Here is a 20,271-nt window from a genome sequence, read left to right as displayed (position 1 = left end):
AATGTAGATTTCCCATAGCTTCTGGTTGACATGGAGCTTTTCTGTTCAGTGGCTAACTAGATGAAGAGCTTGCTGTGCATATTAGGGAAGTTAAACAGAAAAAAACAGACACTAAATTCAATTACTAATAGTGGTAATAATTAAAGAAATCCAGCCAAATGAGCTTTTCTAAAATCACTAAGTTTTGATGATTTCTGTTCAAAGCCATTAGAAGAAAAATAGTGAAATTAAGTATTTTGAGACTCTTAAATATAAATATTGGTAAGTTAAAATACTCAAGAACTGTAATTAAATACTATTAAAGAGCTCAGCCTTAGATCTTGAGATTTTAAAAGGAGGAACATTGTAGTTGGTACTTTAAAAGCCCATGTTTTTTTAATAAAAAGTTTACCTCTTTTTTTTTGAAATGCTTTAATAAAAGACATAATTAGAAAAATTCATACAGAATTTATGTTTTATATATATATATAAAACATTCATATATATGAATAGACATGTTTTATAAAGAAACATAGAATTCTGGATATTTTCTGTTCATTTTCAAATCACACTTCAGAACTTTTACAAAGCAAAGAATATTGAAAAGAGCAGAGAGAGTCTAAAGAGTACGATAAATAGATGGGATTTCCCTACTCTAACAATGAGAAGTGAGTGCTCCACACATAGCTGGTAAAACTTTTCAACATGAAATTACCATACAAATATTACACAAGGAATAGAGCAAAAGCCTGAAAATGTGTTTGAGGAAAAGAAGGCAGGTAGCATGGGGAACTACCAGAAGTGCCAAAACAGAATATGAAAGCACATTAAGAAAACTACTACCAATATTCATTCTAATTGGAAGCTTACCTTTTTTCCTTCTGAAGAGGAAGGTCTTGATCTGTCAGCTGGTCTTGATGTTTCTGAACGTTCAGAAATTTTTCATATGTTTCCTTAAATGCATATGGAAGAAGTATTTAAATAGATTTTTTCATTTAATATTTAAATTTTGCTACTTAAAACAAATGTTGTTTAAATGGTTTTACTCTTCAAACACTTAAAATACAGAGGTCAGAGAACAAGCAGAGCTCTGGAAAAAAAATCATGTGCAGTTCAAAATGACTGATTTTGAATTCTGCAACAGTGTTTCTTGCCTTCTTACATATGCTTTTAAAAAAAAATCTCAGCTGTATACAGAAAGACAACTACATTTGTATAATGAATGCAACTCCAAAACATACTGCACAATAATTTCATGAGTGCATTCACATTTTGGTTTGACTTCCTCAAAATACTGACAAGGTTTAAGATGTATTTAATTTCATTTAGTTAGGATTTTTGTACATGTAGAAGTATCAGATTTACTGGTGGTCTATATCAGTCACAACTTCTTACCCTGGCATGTCTACATGGATACAAAGTTGCACATTTATCACAGTAAGCATTTCTGTTCTTTCAACTGTGCAGACGGACCTACTCTGAATTTTCAGTATTTTTAAATAGTTTTCTCAAAATTCTTAGCTATATTATTATTTTCAAAAAATGGCCTGACAGTGATTTTAGGGGTTTTTTCAGTTCAGAAACTTATAAAGACTACTTGTTCTAAAATATAATCTCTAATACTCTTAATTACAGCAGTGATCCAAATGCAAAGGTAAATAGGATTATTTGAAGAAATAATTATAAACTATATTGAAACAACAGGACAGTTGTACTACAACCAAGTACTTCTATGCCAAATAATTTACTTTCATTTAGGAGTGAAATAGAAAGCTTATAGTCACTTTCCTATACTGTACTAATATGAATTTTAGCAAATGCTACAGACAGCAAGAGTATAAGAATTAGTGGGAAAAAGCAACAATAGTTTAGGGATTTTTATTTGTATTACTTAAAAAAAACAGTAAAGAAAGAAACATGAGATATCTCTGTGCTGTCAGATATTAACTAATGAAGTATTAGTTCTTAACATAAAACTGGGATTTATAACAGAATGCAGTAAAATATCAGCAACAGCTTAAAAAGAACAAAAAAATAGAAGTCCCTTGCTTAGTTATAAACACCTACTGTTCAAGCTGATTTTTTCATTAATATAAAATACACCTGCACATACACTAAAAATATTTGTACTAAAAATGTATGAACAAAGAACAGATTGTTATCTGAGCTGCACTCAAAGCATTTAAATAGGGGCAACTCACTGAAGTCTCTGACGCAGGTCACCGATGATATTTTTAATGCCACAATGGAACAAAATATTTTTAAAATAATTCCACAGTTAAAAATCTTGAAGTACAAATTTGTTCACTTTTGAGACAGCATTAGAATTCATATATTATAGCAGTAAGCCTTTCAGAAATCCTTTCTCTTTCGTGAGGTAATTGTATCAGATAGGAACTAGGAAAAAAATTCAAATTAAAAAAAGTTTCTTTATCCTCAAACACAGGCAACATTACATAAAAGAGCAGCAATCCTATTTTCAAGTATTTCCAAACCTCACAAATATAACCATAGTCCTCTAAGGAAACAGGATACAGTATTACTACTGTGGGCAAGATTTATGTCACATCACTCTAGCAATCTTAACCCCATTCAGAGCTGAGCATTAGGCTTCAAAAATTATTGCCTGTACATTAAAAGCAAACACAGTTTAGGTTAGAGAGCATGAGGTGTGCCTGCACCAAGCAATTTTTAGGTATCTGTAGTTAAGTACTGGCAAAGAATGAGTTTGGAAGCTTGTGCTTGGGACCACAGAGTGAGGGAAGAGAAGGGGAAGGAGGGCTGTGTCTGTCCCTCAGCAAGCTGGGGAGAGCTCAGCTGGAACAGTCAGAGAATGAACCTGATGAGCTCCATGAGTGTCTGCATTTGGAAGAAGTCAAGCCAGGCACAAAGATGATATTTTGGTGTCAGATGCTTAGAATTCTGACGTACTGGTTTATCAGGTCTTATAAATGTGTATGGAGGTTTTTCACCTTACTGCCACTCTTGACTTACCTCTTGCCTTCAAAGGCAGAGGGTGTCACCACTCTACCTGCAAAAGCAGCCTCCTGTCTGCCTCCTCACAATCACCCATTCTCCTCCAATGCATTCTGGCATACATAGTTATTTATTAGTACGGTCAGCAAAAATACATGAACAGGAGCTCAACACAGCTACAACGCAGCTCCTTAAAAAAGGACACCTGGAAGTAATCACAGCTGTGACCTTAAGAGACTGACTACAGTCAGAATTGCTTCTAAACAGCAACTCAAGAATTTTCAAATTTTCAGGTAACATGACACAAGTCAGAAGAAGACTTAAGGATTTTTTCATATTTGGAAATGATTGATAAACACAGCCAAATAAAATAAGATATGGGTTACGATCTACCACTTTCTAGCCTCAGAAATTAATTGTCAGTTACAATGACAAAAGGGTTTAGAGCAGCAGCAACAATAAAATTTTCCTGAAGACCCTCCCTAGGTAATCCCAAAGAACACCAACACTCCACAGCCTGTTTAAGTTTTAAGAATGTGCACTTTTAAGAATTAAAATTATCTCTTTAAACTGTTCTGGTTAAATTACAGCAATCATGTCTATTCAGACAAAGAACCCTTTACTCAGGAGATGAAGTCAAGCAACATTGAAAAGTAGCATTTTAAAGTAATTCCAAGTGTAAGAGAAATGTTAAATATAATTTCCTACATATTTATGGCAATGAAAGTGGACTTGGAACTCTTTATAAAATTTTGGTCTGAAGTACTAAAAAAAAATAAAAAAATTGATGCATGTATCTTATCTCTGTATAGAGATAAAGCCAACAGACTGAAAGAACCACTCACATGTGAAGTAAAGTATGTGGATGAGCCTTTGCAAAATCAGGAATCACATGTAATGCCCAATAATTTATCTGACAAATCTTCACTCCCCAACGGCTAAAGAAAGCTTCTGAAGACACACTTGCTTTTTCAAAGCTGGCAGGTGAAGATTTTACTAATCACTTGAGGATTCAATAGTCCAATTCATGACTGTACACATCTGTGTGTCTTGTAAACTCAGCTATTACACAATCAAAATAGCTGATTTTACAAGATTGACTATGTACTGAAACGCTTCCATTTCTAATAGAGATCAAATTTCAGATCTCTACAAGGACACTTAAATAATTAAAAATTATTTTACTCTGCATTAAAAAATAGGGAAGAAATCAGCAAATGAATCCCTAAAAGAGATTTTTACAGGGAAAAAAAATTCTGTCAACATTTTAGTTAAGATATGCTGCAGAGAGCACATTTTACCTCAGTTTGCACTTTACTTTGTTTCTTGTGCTTTGAGTTCAGCATACACTTTGAATGGTTTTAAGTTTTGGAATATTTTTGAGAGTTAAAATGCTCAATTGTTAGGGTATTTACCTCCATCCATAAGCCCTGATATTTCTGAAAAATGTACAAGCATGATTACATGGAATTACTATTTTCCTGTGCACAATAGTATGAAGATACCATTTTGTCTTGTTCTGCACATTACAAAAATGGTATTATTCTAAAAAACTTTTAAGAGAAATGATGATCAAATGCACTATCAAACATTTGTGAAATGGTGTTTCATGCAATGAACAGTTTTTTGTATATCAGAAGAAAAATAAATGGTCCTTTTCCCTACAGCTAAACTTTATTCAACAAGGAGAACAACAACAATAATGCATGTAACAAATATCTCATATAATAGTTCATTTCATATTGAAAGCCAAACATGTAAATTGGCAATTATAATACATACAAAGATAGCTTATTTTCAGTAAGTGGACAATACTTTTTATAAGCGCTAACTAAACAATAATGCTATGCCCAGTTATATAACTAACAGGTAATAAAATTCAAGTTCCACATGAGCCTATGTAATTAATGGCATACAAGTTTAAGCTAAATAATATGTTTATCTTGCTTATTAGATTTAATGTAGCAATTTAAAAGACATCTTCAAATCAGATTGATTACTTACACTAGGCTGTATTAACATACAACTCTTTTCTAGACAAATTAATTAGCTTTGAGACTTAGGAATACATTTTGTTAAATACACATTAGTTTAATAAGTGGCTAAAACAATGTTGGGAATTTCATGCAGATTTTGGCTCTCATTTGGCCAACTTAGAAAAAAAACCCTGTTAAATCTCACTTAATGGATTTACATTTAAAGAAGCCTATTTAATGAAAATATTCAGAAACAGTTGAAGAACACTCAAGTATCCTATACTAATGAAAAATGCATTTGTCAAGGCCATTTGTTTGAAGGTGGTTGCCACGCCCTTAGAAACAAAACGCACACTATACTTGCAGAGATTTCCAAGGCAAGCTTGCATACTCTAACTGCTAGGAAGAGCTAAAAATAAACTTGTGCTCCTTGTAAAATTTGTAATTTCTTCATTATGATGGAATGCAACAAAACATCTTGCCCTTGGGTTGCTCTGTTTCAGCCAAAACAAATGCAAATGGCTTGTCAGATGACAGCTGTTTGATAAGGCTCCTCTACAAGACCTGCATGCTTTACTTTTTTCCGTGAAACTTAGGATGAAAGGCAGAAGGGAGGAAGAGAATTAATGTAGCATACAGTCTAAAGGCAATGCTACAACCGTGATTAAGTAGAAAAGTTAAAAGGCACAGATTTTCCACAGCCTTGCTGTGTGCAACCCATCCGTGTAACAAGTTGACAGGCCTAGCGCGTCAGCTCCATCATCCTCTCCGACAGCTAAAACGCAGCATTGCATCCCTTTTCAGAGAAAATTTGCGTCTGCACCATGAAGCGTTGTACATTATTTCTTAGCACTGCAGGGGGCTCAAGTCCATATGGAACCTTCACAAATATTACCACAGATCAAACCAGCAGCGTTTCGAGGCAGATTTGACATACCTATTTAAATGAACAGCAGGGGTCCTCGGGCTGCCTCGGGCTGTGCAGGAGAAAACCTCTGTGGAAAGCCTATGCTGCAGCTCCATTACTCAGCAAAGACACTCTCTACATTTATCATTCATTTCATTTCTGCCAGGGCAAGAAGCTCATTTGCCCAAGGTCAGCAACAAAAAAAAAGAAAAAAGGAAAAAAAAAAAGTGGGGGTGTTTTTTATTCTCCCAAAGAAATAAATGTACCTGACAAGAGGGGATTTTGTCCTTTGGGTACATAGAACTCAAATAAATATCAGATCATTCTAATAAAAACACTATACTCAGTATAGCTGTGCACTGAATTTGTGACCATTTGTTTTTCTGACAACTGACTAACCATAGAACTAACTTCTTAAAACTATCTAATGAGGAAACAAAATCTGATGTGAATATCCAATTAAATATTTCTGCATTATTATATTATACATTATTAATGCTTTTGTCTTCTATAAGTACATGTAAGAAACATTAATGTCTTCTCACAGACTCTTCTAAACATGCAGATAATGCTTGTGCTACTGAGGATCACAGATATGGAAGGTCTGTTCACAACCCATGTCAAGACTCAGGGTCTAGTGGTGTTCTATTAGATAGAGCTTTTTTCATAAAGGTAAAAGATGCAGATCCCTTACTCCTGGAACCATATTAATCAGAAAAAGCCTTAAGTTTGCATGAATAGAACCATCTTAGAAAAATCAATTAAGCAGTTTAAATGCAAATTTTCTTCACACTAAATGTCAGCACAAATAACATTTCCTATAGCTTTGCCCTTCACAGAGGAAAAAAAAGAACTATTTTTTATTCTACAATGAACTTTGCTAGAACTAGCCATTTTTGTTGTATGTGCATTCTCCACTACTTATCTTTTGCTACCAACTACAGTTAGACAGAGCCTACAGGAAAGTGTTCAGACTATTCAAAACCAGTCCATAGTCAAAACTGTAAAATGAACCAAAAATTAAAGGAAGAACTATTATGTAGTGTGTTCTCTTAAATGTGACATAAAAAAGTTCATAATAATGAATATTGTGACACAAAAACATACACTGCATGTAGCTTCAGATGTGATATTAGGGCCTTCTGTGAAAACATAACTAAACCCAGGAGATCCTGGGTACATCTCTAGAATAACATGCAATTGACTGGGAGCTGACATTATTTATTACAGATAACATACTTACATGCATTAATGAATAATACGACTGCTTGCCAGTATAAAAGAGGAAGTGAAATGGTCGGCCATCTTCTCCCCACTGGATTTCTAATGGAAGGCAAGATTAGACAAGAAAGCAATATACAATCCCTAAAAAAAATTCCCTTGTATCTAACTGCTTAAGTTATAAACCTCTGTCATAATACTGTCTTTCTAAATATCAGAGAACAAAGACATTTTACAGGTGTTCAATCTGCCTGGAAATCTAATAGTTCAGACAATCTTTTTTAAAGCTAATCTCCCTCTGCAACTATAAGAAAATATTAACATTATAATTGTAAATAACATTTTACATAAGGAAATCCCTCATGTACAATTCTAAAAGATTCTATAGGTGGTATTACAAATAGAAGTATACGTTTTAGTGTAAAAAGAAGTACAAAGTAAGAGACAACTGAAATCTACATTGAAAAGTGAAATATTAGCAGCTCTGTCAAAAACAGTGCTAAAACAAAGAAGGTTGTTATTTTATTAGGTTTTATTTATAATACATCTAAGCTAAACTAAGTATGTGTACATTTGTCTTTTGTGGGCAACAACCATATTCAGAACTTGGGTGAGTTTGGAACTCATTTTTGTCATTACATTTGGGATATTTAAATACAAAGACCTATCCTACAGTTTACATAATTAGTTCAGCAAGAAAACAAATGTTTCATATTAATTCAGAATATCCAGTGTGTTCTATTAATTACAAAATATTATTTAAAGTTAAATTTTGACTTTGGAGGAAAAAAAAAGGCAAACTTAGATAACATAACAAAGATCTCTTTCAAATAAAGAAAAACTACAAAAATAAAAACCTGGGAGCTTTTTACAAATTGAACTGTAGAGAAAGCCACAGCCATTTTATCCAGTGAAGTTAATTAAAGCTACCTGTAATCTGAGGGCAAAGATAAGACTCCAGAAACCTGTCTGATAAGCACAATATATATTGGATTGGAACATCAAGATATATATACATTCAGAAGCTGAATGTAAAGATACAAAACTTAGCAGAAAAGAAAGAATACAGGGGACTTTTACCCACATATACTACTGGTGTGATTTTCCATGTATGCAGTTGTGAAACCATATTTTGTTGAAAAAACTGTTGTGGAAACTTTCCAAAGTATAAATTTAAGTTTTTGTACTTCAAAGTTATTGAAGACGCAATACATAGACGAGACAAAGCTGCCTTAGAAGAGATACTTATTGAATGTGTTATTTTTAGATATAAATACAAAACTAAACATTTATACTAATTTGCTCTTACAGTCCTCAGGATATTGCTAGCATTTCAAAGAATGCTTTAGTCCTGAAAGCATATAGAATATTAGCTTAGTTCTTCCATAAAACAGCCCTTGGATTTTAAAACTACTAAATTATTAACTCTCTCCTACCCTTTCAATTTTTACTTTTTTACTTCACAATACAGGGAAGTTGAAAAATAAGGCATGATACCATTTGAAAGCTGAAAATCCAAAATTTCAGATAGTTTAGACTGCTTTCCAAAGACATGAAGTCCCCCAAAAAACAAGTATCAATTATTCCAGCAACAGGAAGCAAGAAGGAAAATTTTAAGATTTTAATGATAATCAGAAATGTTTATCTCGGACCTGATAGCTCAGTGAATGTAGAATTTCACACCCATGCTACTAGTTCATACCAAATACTAGTCAAAAACAGGTTTTGACCTTAACTTTCAAATGTTCTATTTAACTTTAAATTGCTGATTTTAGTGAACTGACCAACATACTGGCATATCACTGACATCTGGGACTCTATACAGTGTCTCAGGAGCAAGACCAAAGACAGTATGGACAGACATGCAGAGTTAGGACTTTAAGGTCAAAGAACTGATTAGGAGAGGTTCCACTCTGTCTATTATTTGAAAAATTCACACCTGTAATGTCTAATCTTCTAGAGCAACAAAGTTACAAAGTTACAAAGAAAACAAAGTTACAAAGAAAACTTTTGGTTTAAAATAGTATTAAGAATATTTTACGGAGGTGATAGACAGCTCTGACAAAAAGCTACTGAATTTAACAAAAGGTTTTCCCATGCCTTCAAGAGATTCTATGCATCATTCTATTTATTGCTTATTTTTAAACAATGAAAAACATTTATCTTAGTCAGTTAACGCAATTTCTGAGAAGATCAGTGGTACTCTGGAATAGACTGATAATTTTTATCCTAAACCACAGAATATCAGAATAGACTTTTACTGCTCATGTTTTAGTAGTCATTAGGAATATAGGGAAAAGAGCCAATCCATAAAAATAAGAAATTCTACATATGGAATAATCCTAATACTTAGAAATAATAAAAAAAGTATCTAAGAACACTTACTTCTCTGCTCTGGAAAAACTTCAGTAGGATGCTGTAAATAAATGAAAAATATCAGCAAAAGGGAAAAGTTACTCCAAGTAACATGCTACAGTTATTCAGAAATGCAACAAGAAATCCTACCTTCATCAGAGGTCTGGCTTGTTTGTCGAATAAGCCAGAAGGAAAGAGATAGGCAATAGCTCTCTGAAAAGAAGAAGAAGAAAGATCTTGTATGTGACTTTTTTCCCACAAAAGCATCATCAAAAACATTTATTATGTATTTTCTTATGCAAAAAATAGCAAATAGCATAATTTTTGTATAGTGGGCAACAAATCAGTAAGAAAATATAACACATATGTGATGTGCTGAAAAGAAAAGCAGATCATTTCTTCTGGAATTCTCAGAACTAAAACATCATTCTGAAGGTTGTACTCTACTGCATTAGAATGAGTGAACTTTCTTCTGCCAAATTTAGTTTTTATGGAATGCATTTATCATAACTTACCATAACTACTCAAGTGCAAAGACCACCTTTATACACAATGACTTTCCAGCAAAATTTCAAGTGCTGTGACTTCCAGAGGAAATCACAACACTTATTTATTTATCTTTCTGAAAATATCAGTGCTTCCTAACAGTGCCTACTGACAGACCAAGCATAGAAATTTTATTTAAGGCAACAGGAAAAAGCCAAATTTTAAACATTTGGAATCCCACTTTCTACAATTTCCAGACATAGTTTCCTCATGTCTAAAAAGCCATGTTTGTTGTGGCAGTAATAGCTATTTTACATAGCCTAAATAAGCATTTCACTGATCACTGCATTTGGAAACAACTGTGAATCACTAAAATCTTTGCTGAACTTGAACTAACTGCCCAGAGAAGAAAGACTCATGTGACATCATTTTTTTTCCTTTAGATACCCAAAGGTTTGATAAAACACTTTAGAAAAAATATATGATATTCATCACACTCATTGTTTACTGTTTTCACTAAGTACAAGGTACATACTGTATTTTGACTTAATCAATATTTACCAGTATTTATGTGATATATAAAATGAGCATTATTTGCCTACAACAAATGAAGTTAGTATACCAATATTCCAAACCATTCTGGCCAAAATGTAGGGCAAAGCACCTTACAAAGTTAAGCCCTATGACACACATTTCTGCTCAGTATCATCTTACTCTCCCTCTTCAATGTAACTAAACCATAATTAGTAATGCAAAAACATACATTTATCAGAACTGTTTATTTTAATTTGTTTGTAAAAACAAACCAGAAAAAGCCAGCCACCAAAAGCTCCCAGATGTAGGAGTCTGGCAAGTGTAGCCAACTTCAGACAGTGGGTAGCAGAGCTTCAGACAGAAATATTGTGCTTGTACAGTAAAATGGACCAATCAAATAAACCCTTCTGGCAGTGGTCTCATTTATATTTCCATTAGACAGTACAGAAAAGTAGAATTACAATAAAATCTGAGGTTAAAATCTTCTCTCAAGAAGAATGGCTCTTTGTTAGTTAGGCTACCTTAGGGCTATTACTTGCTGATAATTTTTTTCCATAGACTTGGAGTGCTTTGTCAGTGCTTCAACAGATTTAATATGCATGGAGTGTAAAAAGACCTAACCTATTACTTTCATTAATCCCCTACTGGCATTCTGAACAGAAATTTTCAGAATTCTGAAGCAAACAAAAGGCTTAACTTGATTTTATAAAATGGTAATTTTGTTTCTCTTAGTGACTACTGTATTCCCATTTGTTAGTCAATGGGCATTTTATGCATACACACAGTAGGTGAACACCTATTTATGAACAAATGGGGATTAATTATGATGACAAGAGAGAAATCTACTGTGAGCCAAATGATGTTAAACCAACACCTTATATAATATATTAATAGAAATTATTACAGGGTCCTGAGACTGACTGTGTGTGTATTTAAAACATAATCTTTATACAAGCATTTCCAGAATCTCAGCCAAAACAGTTACTGTAACTATGACACCTTAATAAATGCCAAACATAACAACTTAACATCTACAATGAAAAAAGTAGCTGCCATCTGAGACCTTCTACTTCTTGGAAAGTTTATTTTATTGCTAAGTGTAGACTCATGTCTTTCACACTACAGCATGAACACATCCTGTATTAAGAAATCCTAGCATCTACACTCATATCTCCACACAACAACCTTTTATAAGCTTATTTTTTGTTGTTGCAAAATGGAAATAAATAGTCTTCCTGACCTCTCTCTTTTTATGGAAAGGTAATCAAGGATGAACTATCTTGGAATGCAACAGATTTCAGTTCAGCTTTATTCAGAATTTTCTTCTTACTTTTACATAGCTAGGTTCTCAGGCTGTACTTTACCAACTACATAGAAAGTCAGACTGTCTCTTGGGAGCTTCATCTACAGAAGCTGACTTTGTCTATGCAAATGTTTCATTGTTGTAGACAAATCTTTTAAAAAAGCCCTGTACTAGCAATATAAAAAGATGGCGGATCAATCTGAGGAATTACATCAGAATTAGTCTCTCCAAACTGCAGCTGAAGCACACAACCATGAAATTATTTTCCTGAAATCTTTTTAAAATGTCTTCAGATATGGAATGTAGGTTTCCTTTCATGAATCTCCAGGTCTCAAACCAAAATTCAATAGAGAATTAACTGCATGTTAGTTGCATTTTCCTGAACAGAAAAAGCAGGTGAATGTCCCTCTTAAGACTTTATAATCAAGGTGTAAATGCTAGCAGTGAAGTTCCCAAGAAACCTTTACATTTAACTGCAGTTTCCCATTCCAGAAGTGGTTTTCACCTCAAGGGTCCTGGCCCATACCCTTTTTTAAGTGCTTATTTGGACTTGAACTCCAGATTAAAGAAACTGTTGTGCTGAATATGAAGAACTACTTTCTCAGTGTCATCATGTCAGCTATAGAAGACATATTCCCCCCATTCTAGACTCCACAGGTTCTGGGGCTGCAATTTCACATTTTGTTTGATAAATCACACTGTTGCCATTGTCTTTGGAAATAAACCACAACTTTCTAAAAGTGAAACATCCATAATTATTTTCAGCAGAATCACAATTAAAAATCCTGGTACCTAATAACACAACAGTATTTTCAAAAATAACTACATAAATTACTTGAAAACAGTGGAATGGGTACAGTCTGCTTCTGCTATGAGTTACTAAAAAAAATAAGTCATGTTTTTAAGGATTTGAAAATCTTTGGTTTTGAATTTCACTGTTGATCCATACAGAGAAGAGGAAAATACCCAGTAGTCACACCTTTAAAAGCAGCAGATCATAATGAACACATTAGTGACAGGGTAGTTTACATCTGACATTGCTTAAACTGTACAGCTGATAAACTTAACTTTCCTGCACCAAACTAAAAGAAATCTTGTTATATCATCATTTGTTGAGGGACCAGAAGAGTCAATATACTGCCCACAGGATGAAAATGTCTTTCATTTGCAGCTTTATGTTTGAATTCAAGCCAGTTGGAATAACAAGTAAAACCTTCCATCCCAATTAAGAAAAAAAGCCCAAAATCAGAGAAACCCAAAAAATCTGGCATTCCTTCAAACACACAAACCAATTAATTAAATAATCTGTCCAGCCCTGCATGGGTATGTCATGTAAATTCAGTGTACCTGCCACATCCTCACCTTTCCTCTTCCCTGTGGATGTTGCACATCCTGACCACTGATCGTTCTTCCCTTCCTACCACCTCCCTACAAGCCAAGAAGTTGTTTGCTCATTTTCTCACACGTCAGAGACTAACTCTGAATGAAATAAATTCAGCCAGGCCAGTCAGAGTTACTTTTTCTTTTGCTTTTTATTTCCCAATGTCTTGACAAACTAAGAATTCAATACTTTAATTCAAATAGAGTTGACTGAGTCATATTGGGGTAGAAGACTTCAACAGTTCAGTTCTTCAATTGATCTTGCCTATTTTTATTGAAGCTCAAACACAAAACATTCCACTAATTCCCATTGCTCAAAACATGTGCAAAGATAGTTATCTAAATAACATCCAGTGAAAAAAGGTATTTTAGGGAAAAGGAAAGAGAAAAAAAAAATTTGAAAAACCAAACACACACCACCTCTACCCTGGGGCTCCTTTGCTGCAGCACCCTTTTTGGCAGCAGGCTCAGAATCCAGCTCATTCCTTTTTAAATATACACAAAATTTTAATCATCAAAACACTGAAGTGAGAAGTGACACTTTATGCCATAACATTTTAATGAAACACCTGAGCAAAAGCTGTTTCAGCTTCTACTCCTCAACTTGATCATAAGAGAGCCACTTCCCTTCTTAAACTGTGCCTCTTGAATCACATCATTTAGTCACTGTACTTCATCACCTCTTAGACCGAGATGTTTTCTGGAACAGCTGTTTTCCTCCTAACCACACTAGCAGTATTCTTTAACAGTTTTCAGCATCCAAAATCCAGAATATCTGGTGTAAACCCAGGAATGAATGAAACAAAAATGGGACACAAAATGTTAACTCTGAAATATTTCTTTTTTATTTAACGGTATAGAAAAGGTTAAGAACAAAACAAACCACAACACCCCCCTGCCCTCAAAAAAAAGTGACACAACAAAGTTTATATTGCAAAACACACCTCTCTTCTAACAACTAGCTACTAAAATTTATTGAAAGCACCCCCACCACTGTTCACCTACAGCTAAATTCTAGCTTGAACAGAAAGAAGTTTCAAATCCAAAGTGACATACCATTTTAACTCTATCACTTGAAAAAAAAAACCCAAAACAAGCAAAACAATCCACAGTGATATGAAAAACCCCACCTTTTTTAATATTACATTATTTTTATACTATGTAATCACTTTCAAAATGAAAATTAGTATCTTGTCATGAGGTTGCAGAGAAAAAAAACCCAAAAAATCTGCTGAAACAATCTTTATTTCTATCTTCATTTCATTTTTTCAAAATATGGAACAGTATTAGAAAGAGTAAAAAAAAAATACAGCAGTCATCAGCTCAGATTGATGCAGAAGTAAAAAAAACACTGATGCAGAGTTTGCTTCCACTGGGAAAAAAAAAATTAAAAATATTTGAAAAAAGCATTCTAGCTTCAACTATTTAAATAAATCCAAAACCCATTATTTATTGTAAGGACAATGCTGGACAAGACACTCTTCCTGCAAACAACAGGCCGTTCAGAAACACATTTTGTTCTGAATAACATTTCTGACATTTCACATTTGCCAATATTCACTCATTTCTAATACTCCGTGTTGCTAAAATTTGAACACTATTTAGAAATGAGATGTGCCAAGTCACCTTTAAAAGCAACTGGATACAAGCAATTTTTCATGAAAGAAGCCTTATTTTTTTAAAAGAAACCTGATGAGGAATTAACTCTTTCAACATTTAACATTTTTACAGTTAACGATCTTACTGGTATTTTTCCAACAGTATAAATGCTAGTAGAGGAAAACATATATTTTATGTTCAAATTATTCCATCTGCTTGACAACAATCTATTAGGTCATAAGACAGAAAACAAGCAAAAATGAATGCAGATCTTTAGCTTTTGAGTTTTACTAACTCTTACAGGGAAAGAGTATTCCTTTATGATGAGCTGGTATCTGAGAGAGCATTTAGTGACTGCATAAAAATGAATAATAAAAATACTGGCATATAAATAGGTCATGAAGCTTAAGACACTCTTCTTGTATTAATCTTACTTAGATTCCTGGGCTTTAAAGTGGAATATCACAGAACTGACAGTGGAAAACGGCTGTGGGCTGTTTACTACAACTGTAAGTTAGAAGTTAAATCACAAAATAAAAGGATTACAGACTCAAATGGGGAAAAGCACTAGGTCAGGACTGCAATCTCTATTAATTAGGTATCCCAGCTGGGCAGTGGGTATGCAGCTGTTAACTTGATCAATGACTTACCTAAATGTCATCTCTACTGATTCGCTTATAAATTACCAGCAAGTGAGACTAATGTACAGGTGCTAATTTATTTAAACTGTTCTCTGCAGTTCTACATAGCTTTATAAACTGCATCTGGCACCTAATGTTAGCTGTCAGTTGTACTTAGACATGCCTGTCCTAACGACTCTGTTCATTAGAAATGAGCACAAATTATGAAATATTGTGAAAAATGATACATCAAATGGAATGGGCAAAGCAAATCAATTAGAAGAACTTCATAGCACATATTCACACATAGGAGAATAAAACATCCTAGCTTCAGAGTGAGGTCTATAATACCAATTAAAAAGCAATTGGTAGACTTGTGCAGAGTTATATATCAATTTGCTGGATTTTTTTTTCTCCTCCAGAAATACTGTTGTAATGCACAGCTTAACTTTTCATTCCTAAATAAAAGTATCAGTAAGAGGCAATTTTGCTTCCACAACATCCAAGGATTAGCAAGTAAGTCAACTTATTTTCCTTTTTTAAAACTTCACAAGGTTTAGCTTTTATTAAACTCTACCTAAAACTCCAGTGAAGGACAGAATCCCAGGATGTCTACTTTTGAAATACACTGCAAAGACTGATTAACAGCAGAAGACATGGAGGTATATAAGTACTCATCAGAAAGAATTACTGCTGTTCAAAATGTAAAGCTTGGTAATTCTCCTGCCAGTGCTTAAGGAGCTTTTATATTTTTATAACAGAAATTTAATTATGCATAGCAGACACTATTACACACTCTAATTACTTCCCAACACCTGATGGAATATGAAGAAATCAAACCACAGATACTTGGTATCACCAAACAAAACTACTCTTTTGGCCCCACTTCTCCATCATTTCAGAAGCAGTCTGCAAAGCAGTCCCATACTTGTCACCTGCACTGCATTTGTAAAAGCTAATTTCCAGAATGAATCTGCTTTTACTAATGGTGGAGCTTAGTTAATGTTGTGCAGATGATCACAGTGCTGTGGCTTTATAAAGAAGAAAGCACTAGATAAATACGGTTATTTTGCATTTCTTGCTTTCTAGAAGCCTTCCCCCTAGACCCTGTCAAGGAAGGAAGGAAGCCAGACTACAGATTCATGCATTCTCCTACCATTAACCTTTCAGGCAAACTGAACTATCAGCATCATCATTGTACTGTATTAACATGGGAGGTATTCTGACATAGTAAATTGGTGCATGTTTAGTTTACAAGAAAGTAACTCAAAAAATAAATGTCATTAAAGGTAAGAAAAAAACACCTGAAAAATATATGGAAAGGAAATTTTATGGTTTGCAAAGAAATAAAATAGCCAATGTAAAGAAACAGCCTGGTATTACTGCTGACCTCAATGAATACTTTTACTGTTGACCTTACCCCTTACACCTAGACTGGCAGGGTCTCTGCACTGGCACTTGTTTGTAGAAGGGCAGAGAGATTTCTACGTCCCTACACAGACACAGTATCAGTGCATAGCTTTGCACTCACAAAGCTTGATTTCCAATGGATTTGTGACCTGAACTCAAGTTGCCTTTATGGATTTTCTGATACCTGATAAAACTCAAGTCTCATTTCAGTCTCTTTCTCAACAGGCCATTACTCTGGATGGCTTTACATTGCTTCCTATTTTTAGAACTTAGTTTTGAAGCCTGTCAAACATGTCTGAAACGAGCCTGTATCACAACCTACATATTATTTCTTGCCATAAGCACACTGCCAAGACCTTTCAAATGGACACAGCCACGCAGACAGAATTTTGCCACTGAGAGAGGCAACAAACAAATCTTCTCTCCCTGAAAAAACTAAACCATGGACACCTCTTGCTTTGCACTTACACATCACTACCTCTATCCTAAGGGCCCTGCTGGCCCACTGGGCTGCCTTGGCTACAGCAGTAGAGTTGCTGCTGTGCAAAGAAAACTTCAGCCACGAGACTTCACCTAAGAGCGAATGTCACTAAATGACATTTCTCCTTCCTACCTCTGATGTATGATAAAATAAGACAGATATGACAGAAGTGAAGGCCAGGTGAGACATAAAAACCAAAAGAAAAAAGAAAAAAAATGAAACATCCATGCAACAAAACATTTTTCTGAGTGAAACGGAGCTTATCTCTACATGAGCCTAAATGACAGAGAGAAAGAGGAGGCCATCCACCTGCCAGTCATGAGAAGGAATGACAATAAAACAGTATGTTTGTAGATACTGATATGAGCTTAAATTCACTTCTATATTAAAATCCTCAAGCTAAACCAGTGCATTGGTTATAAAATATCCTATAAAATTTAATATATGTTACCAACAACCACTGTATCATGCAAGAAAACCCTAAATATACACAGCAGGTCAAATTGTGAGTAAACGTTTTGAAATGCTACATAAACCTTTACAGTGCCTCTTATAACCTGAGATCAAGGGGATTATCCATTAGCACTTTCCAAAAGAACCTACTGTGCTTTAACAAGATATGGTATACAGCTCTATACAGGGATGTGTGACCTCACATGGTAGCAGAAGTAGAATGTCTATTCACAGTCACAGTTGCAATGTTTGCAATGTATAGCAGCATTCCTGCTTATTCTGACAGTTTGATTAAAATTCACAGAGAGCTGAGGGGTTCATGCTGAAGTAAAGTGCTTTCAATATCTGAAACTCTACAGTAAATTACTTCTCCAACAGAGCAACTGTACTTACATCAATATCCTCTTGGGTAAAAGTTTCTGGATCTTCTCCCATCATGTTGGCTAAATGTCTCTTTCCTAGGTTGAACTCTTCAATCTGTTTTTTAATAAATGCCTCTGTGTACTTTTCAGGTCCTGAGGCTCCTACATTTCTCTTCTGCACTGCTGTAGTGGTACAGATCAGCCTTAATGTCTAACAGGAAAAAAAAAAAAAAAGTGAGAGATTTATTTTACATTTCTGGCATAGTGAGCACTAAATAAAATGAATGCATAAATACTATAGCAAGTTATTCATACCTATTAAAAGATTCAGCACATCACAGGAATAAGTTAGGAAAAGCATTATTACTCATTAAACCATTTTCTTCCAATGGTTTAATGTCCATGAACACATAAACACATTCTAAAACCTTCACATTTTCCACATTACCATTAATTTAGAAGATTTTTTTGATGGAAAGAAACATAGTCTATCCTAAGTCAGGAACATCCAGCAAAAGCAAAGAACAGCACTGATCAACAGATCCCATCACAAAAGAAAACAAAAACTACCAGCAAATAATCAGGTTTTGCCTTCACCTAAAGGCAACCCACAACAAAGTATGATAAGAATATGTGAGGCAGCTGCCTAGTGGCTTTTCAGAAGCCACTGATCAAATACTGATAAAAGCTCTGGAAAAGCCAAGGCATGCTCTTTCCTTGTTTGTGGTGCCAGAATGGTTCTTAAGCTACTTCACTGTCTCAAATAGACCTAATAGAAAACTAGTAGGGCAGTCCAGCAGCCAATACTACCGAGCACTGTACCAGCTCAAGTCATAACCCAAAGGGCAGTTACCTTCTCAAGCACACAGGTTTGGTCGCACTTCTATCAAGACAATCAGCTGTTAAGATGACTAATTTCATTGATGCTCTCTGCCAGACAAACAGGAGCTTCACTGACAGAGCTGTAATGTCTCAATTCTGGCCTAGAGTCAATATTATGCACTATTTTGGCTCTTCAACATTAGTATTAAAGTTCTCTGCAGCTTAACTATTCTACAAACTGAATGAGAACTGATTATTTGTGTGGTCTTCTGTGGGTGGGAGGAGGGAGGGAATCACAAGAAAGAACGCAATGTGAGACAGAAAAGCAAAGACAGAAAAAGAATCGCTTCTGGTTCAGAAAAATGCCAAGTTTTGTTCATCACACAGTACCCTGAAAGACTTCACCCCCATCCCTCCAACATGCCACGGCTAGGCTTTGTGAGGAGACAGTGCAGCCTCACAAGGCAGAGAGCACCCATGGCACAGTTCAGCCCTGCCAGCATTCTTTGCTCCACTCCCTTTACTCTCCCTGTGCCAGATCTGGCACAGGACTCCTCTGCAAGCCAGCTCAGCTGCCTACATGGGGCAGAACACTAACTTCTGCTTCATCCCGACAAGCAGGCAATTCTCAGCCAAGCTGGTAAGTCTGAGCAGTTCAGAGCTCACTTTTCAGAGAACTGCCAAAGCTGCAACAAGGAGGTGGCTGAAACACTGAACTGTGAGAAAGAAAGCAGAGGGGGAGTCCTTTCTTTACCTTAATTTCCTTCAGCAAATTATTAAATTGCCCCTGATGCTCTGGGAGCTGCAGCCTCAATCTACCTTTAGCAAAACATTAAAAACCAAACACATGCAGCAATGTGAAGTAGTTAGGGTTCTGATTACAAGGAACAGAACAAAGGTAGTATTCAGAAATATTCAATGTTCTCTAAGTCATGAGAATTGTCTTCTTCAGAGCACAATTTAGACATGATGAGAATTTTGATGGAATTCACCCTTCTGAGCTCAGCTAATATAAATAAAACATTTGCTACCCTCCTGTAACTAACACAAATACAACAGTAATCTCAAAACCCAGTTATAACCACAATATAAACACATGTCTCATCAAAACAAGATTATATAATGTATTTGCAAGGCAAACGGAAAAGCAGATCAAATTTCTATCTTCTGTTAGCAACGTCAGTTAGCTTACAAGAACTTCTCCTGTGACAAGAAGCTTTTGGTGTTCTCCATTACATGGTCATTTCCTACATTAAGAGGAAATGAAACACAGCTTTTCTTTCTACTTTCACGGAGCCCAGTCGATATTTGGGACACCTGGCAGTCCAGGATGGACTGATCCAACTCACCTAATTTGCTGCACATATGTAAAGCCGTTCATGACAATTTACCCATCCATGCCTGTGT

General features: G+C 34.9%; 1 protein-coding gene across 1 annotated transcript in view; it reads right to left on the bottom strand.

Annotated features, from left to right (window-relative positions):
• MRPS9 (mitochondrial ribosomal protein S9) overlaps positions 1 to 20,271 on the bottom strand; it is a 34,194-nt gene that overhangs the window by 8,992 nt on the left and 4,931 nt on the right. The window contains exons 2-6 of the mRNA XM_066571596.1: positions 18,074 to 18,253; positions 9,565 to 9,627; positions 9,445 to 9,475; positions 7,082 to 7,161; positions 850 to 932 (exon numbers count right to left, since the gene is read on the bottom strand). Coding sequence (XP_066427693.1) covers positions 850 to 932; positions 7,082 to 7,161; positions 9,445 to 9,475; positions 9,565 to 9,627; positions 18,074 to 18,253 — 437 coding nt within the window. The remainder of the gene's footprint in view (positions 1 to 849; positions 933 to 7,081; positions 7,162 to 9,444; positions 9,476 to 9,564; positions 9,628 to 18,073; positions 18,254 to 20,271) is intronic.

The sequence above is a fragment of the Molothrus aeneus genome, chromosome 2 (assembly GCF_037042795.1).
Source record: "Molothrus aeneus isolate 106 chromosome 2, BPBGC_Maene_1.0, whole genome shotgun sequence".
Taxonomy (NCBI): domain Eukaryota; kingdom Metazoa; phylum Chordata; class Aves; order Passeriformes; family Icteridae; genus Molothrus; species Molothrus aeneus.
This window is presented reverse-complemented; position numbering and strand designations above follow the sequence as displayed.